General features: G+C 32.2%; 1 protein-coding gene across 1 annotated transcript in view; it reads right to left on the reverse strand.

Moving 5' to 3' along the window:
• The window catches only part of LOC111819414 (C-type lectin domain family 7 member A-like), a 4,376-nt gene extending 2,099 nt beyond the window's left edge, over window positions 1-2,277 (reverse strand). The window contains exons 1-2 of the mRNA XM_023725870.1: window positions 2,151-2,277; window positions 1,329-1,480 (exon numbers count right to left, since the gene is read on the reverse strand). Coding sequence (XP_023581638.1) covers window positions 1,329-1,480; window positions 2,151-2,277 — 279 coding nt within the window. The remainder of the gene's footprint in view (window positions 1-1,328; window positions 1,481-2,150) is intronic.
• Window positions 2,278-2,347: the final 70 nt, after the last annotated feature.

Raw genomic sequence — 2,347 nt, forward strand, 5'->3', positions numbered from 1 at the left:
TGAATGTACTCTCTGGGAAAGTTCAAGACTTCTAGATTTTGAAGTTTATTTTTAGACTGTCTCTGTATATACGTGGATCCCAGGTTAACGTCTCCTATCTCAAAGTATGCATTATAAGTGGATAAATCAGTAGAAGAATTATTAACTTTTTTTAATTAACTTTTGCAATGTTCTTCTCAAATTTTATGTCTATCAAAAGAATGAAAGTAAAAAAACTAATTCAAGATACAGACACTCCATAAAAAGCCAAATGCTACGTTTGTAAACAGTCTTCATTTCTTTTATAATGTTTCTATAAAAATTCTGGGAGGTATGGTTACGAGTACATATAGTGTCTTCCCGACTGTTGACATACATGTAAATCCTATATTGCTTACCTAAGTAGATTATAAGGGACTTTCTCATTAAAATTTGATCATTAATTTAGATCGAACAGAGAGACTTCACGTTCACTCTCTTTCCTGGATACTTTTCAGTATATTCTATTTTATTTCCATATAAGTTCTTCACGTTGTGTAAAAAATCTAGCATATTTTTCTTTATTTATCCCATCAACAACAATCACAATCTCCTCATGAAGTACAAAGGAGATTAATTCACACTCTACAAACTCCTTCTTTCTAGCTTCAAATTTTGCTTTGTTTTCTTGATGTTTTTCTAGCTCATCTTTCTTTCTAAGTATTTCTAAGTTGTAGAAAATCCAGTATGTGAATTTTTGGACTAGTCCAGGGAACTGGATGATCCTCAGTGTCTACGAATTTATTTTTGAAAGGATATTAAAAATTACACTTAACCTAGAATATTAGACTATATTGATTCCAAAGCAGGAACAATGGCAAATCACTTCTGTGTTCCAAAGAAAGATATAATTAGAAGGATTATGAAATATTTAATTTAGATTTTCTTACAGTCTAACATGAGTTAAAAATTAGGGTGGGTTAGAATTAATTAATCTATAATTTTAAGTCCATCTAGAGTGATTCTTTTAGTTCAGCAGTTATGCTGTATATTTCCTGATTTTATTAGAGCTGTAATGTTTTTTCTCAGAGACTGAAGCTAAATTTCTATGAAACTCTGAGTAGGATATACAGTTTCCCTTGGCAAAATATATTTGAAAATACAATTTTTACTATTACTTGATGTTTGACTTTACGTAGGCTACGCTGTAAAAATTCAAATTGTGGTTTTTGTTTTTATTTCTGACTTTGAGTCAATTTACATCCATCAACTGTGATAAGCACTCAAATGTTATTAGATACTAAGAATTAGCTACCAACAAATGGACAGCCACTTAAAGTATATGATGGAAAGCAGAAAATATACATCACCAGTTCTTCTTTATCTTCTATTTTAAGAAGTTTGGAGTTCATTGCCTTGCAGAATTTCTTACTCTCTTCAAATGTCATCAGTTCATGTGAAAAATGATAACAATTCTCTCCACAACATGACCATTTAGATTTACATGTGCTGATTTCCTTTCCTTGAAAACAAGAGATTACCAGAGACAACTCAGTGTGTGTCCTGAGAGAAAAACTTCTTGCCCGAGAGACTCAAGAATCCTTCTCCAGTCCTCCTAAAAACATTTCATTTTATGGGACTTCCAGGCTTCATTTCTGCTCTCTGGAAAGAGCCTGGAACTGGGAAGAGAGTCACATTTACTTCTGTCCCTCCAATTCCATGCACACTATTATTAAACATTTCTGGGAATAATTTATGACAAGATTAGTAATTTCCCTCATAACCTTTACCGGGTTGTGAAGATGCAGTCACCTACTTTATGTTCTCTAGACTGAGTAAAATCTGTAGGTACAGAGCAGATCTCAGCTTAGTATCTAAACAACATACACATATTAAAGGATACAATGAGACTTACAGAATAGGATCAAGGAGTCTTAGTTTTTTTTGTTTTTTTTTTTTTGGTAGAAGAAGTACAATTTTTAAGACCTATTGACTTAAATTCAGTATTATTCACATAGAAAAGATCTAACTTCTGATTTTTTATTTAATGAATTTGTTTCAACTAAATCAGGATAAGAGTTGGATTACAAAATTAGTGTAATCTGCAAGAAAATTTGAACAGTATATTGGGTGGTAAAAGACAACAGACAAGAAAAATCTTTGGTCTCAGGCTTTAAGCCATATGTATATACCTGTGTTAAACGTTTTCTCTGAGAAAGTCGTATTTTCAGATGGGTATTTGTCTTCTTGTGTTATGTTGTCCAGTGGAGGTTGCTGTGACTGGTCTGCTTGACGACCCTGGAAGACTTTATTTGACATTTTTAGCTCAAGTACAAGCATAAGGTAGGACAGATAAAATGGTACAGTTTTAATATGTAGGTTAATATTC

The sequence above is a fragment of the Trichechus manatus genome, unplaced genomic scaffold, assembly GCF_000243295.1.
Source record: "Trichechus manatus latirostris isolate Lorelei unplaced genomic scaffold, TriManLat1.0 scaffold00559, whole genome shotgun sequence".
In the NCBI taxonomy this organism is placed as follows: Eukaryota; Metazoa; Chordata; class Mammalia; order Sirenia; family Trichechidae; genus Trichechus; species Trichechus manatus.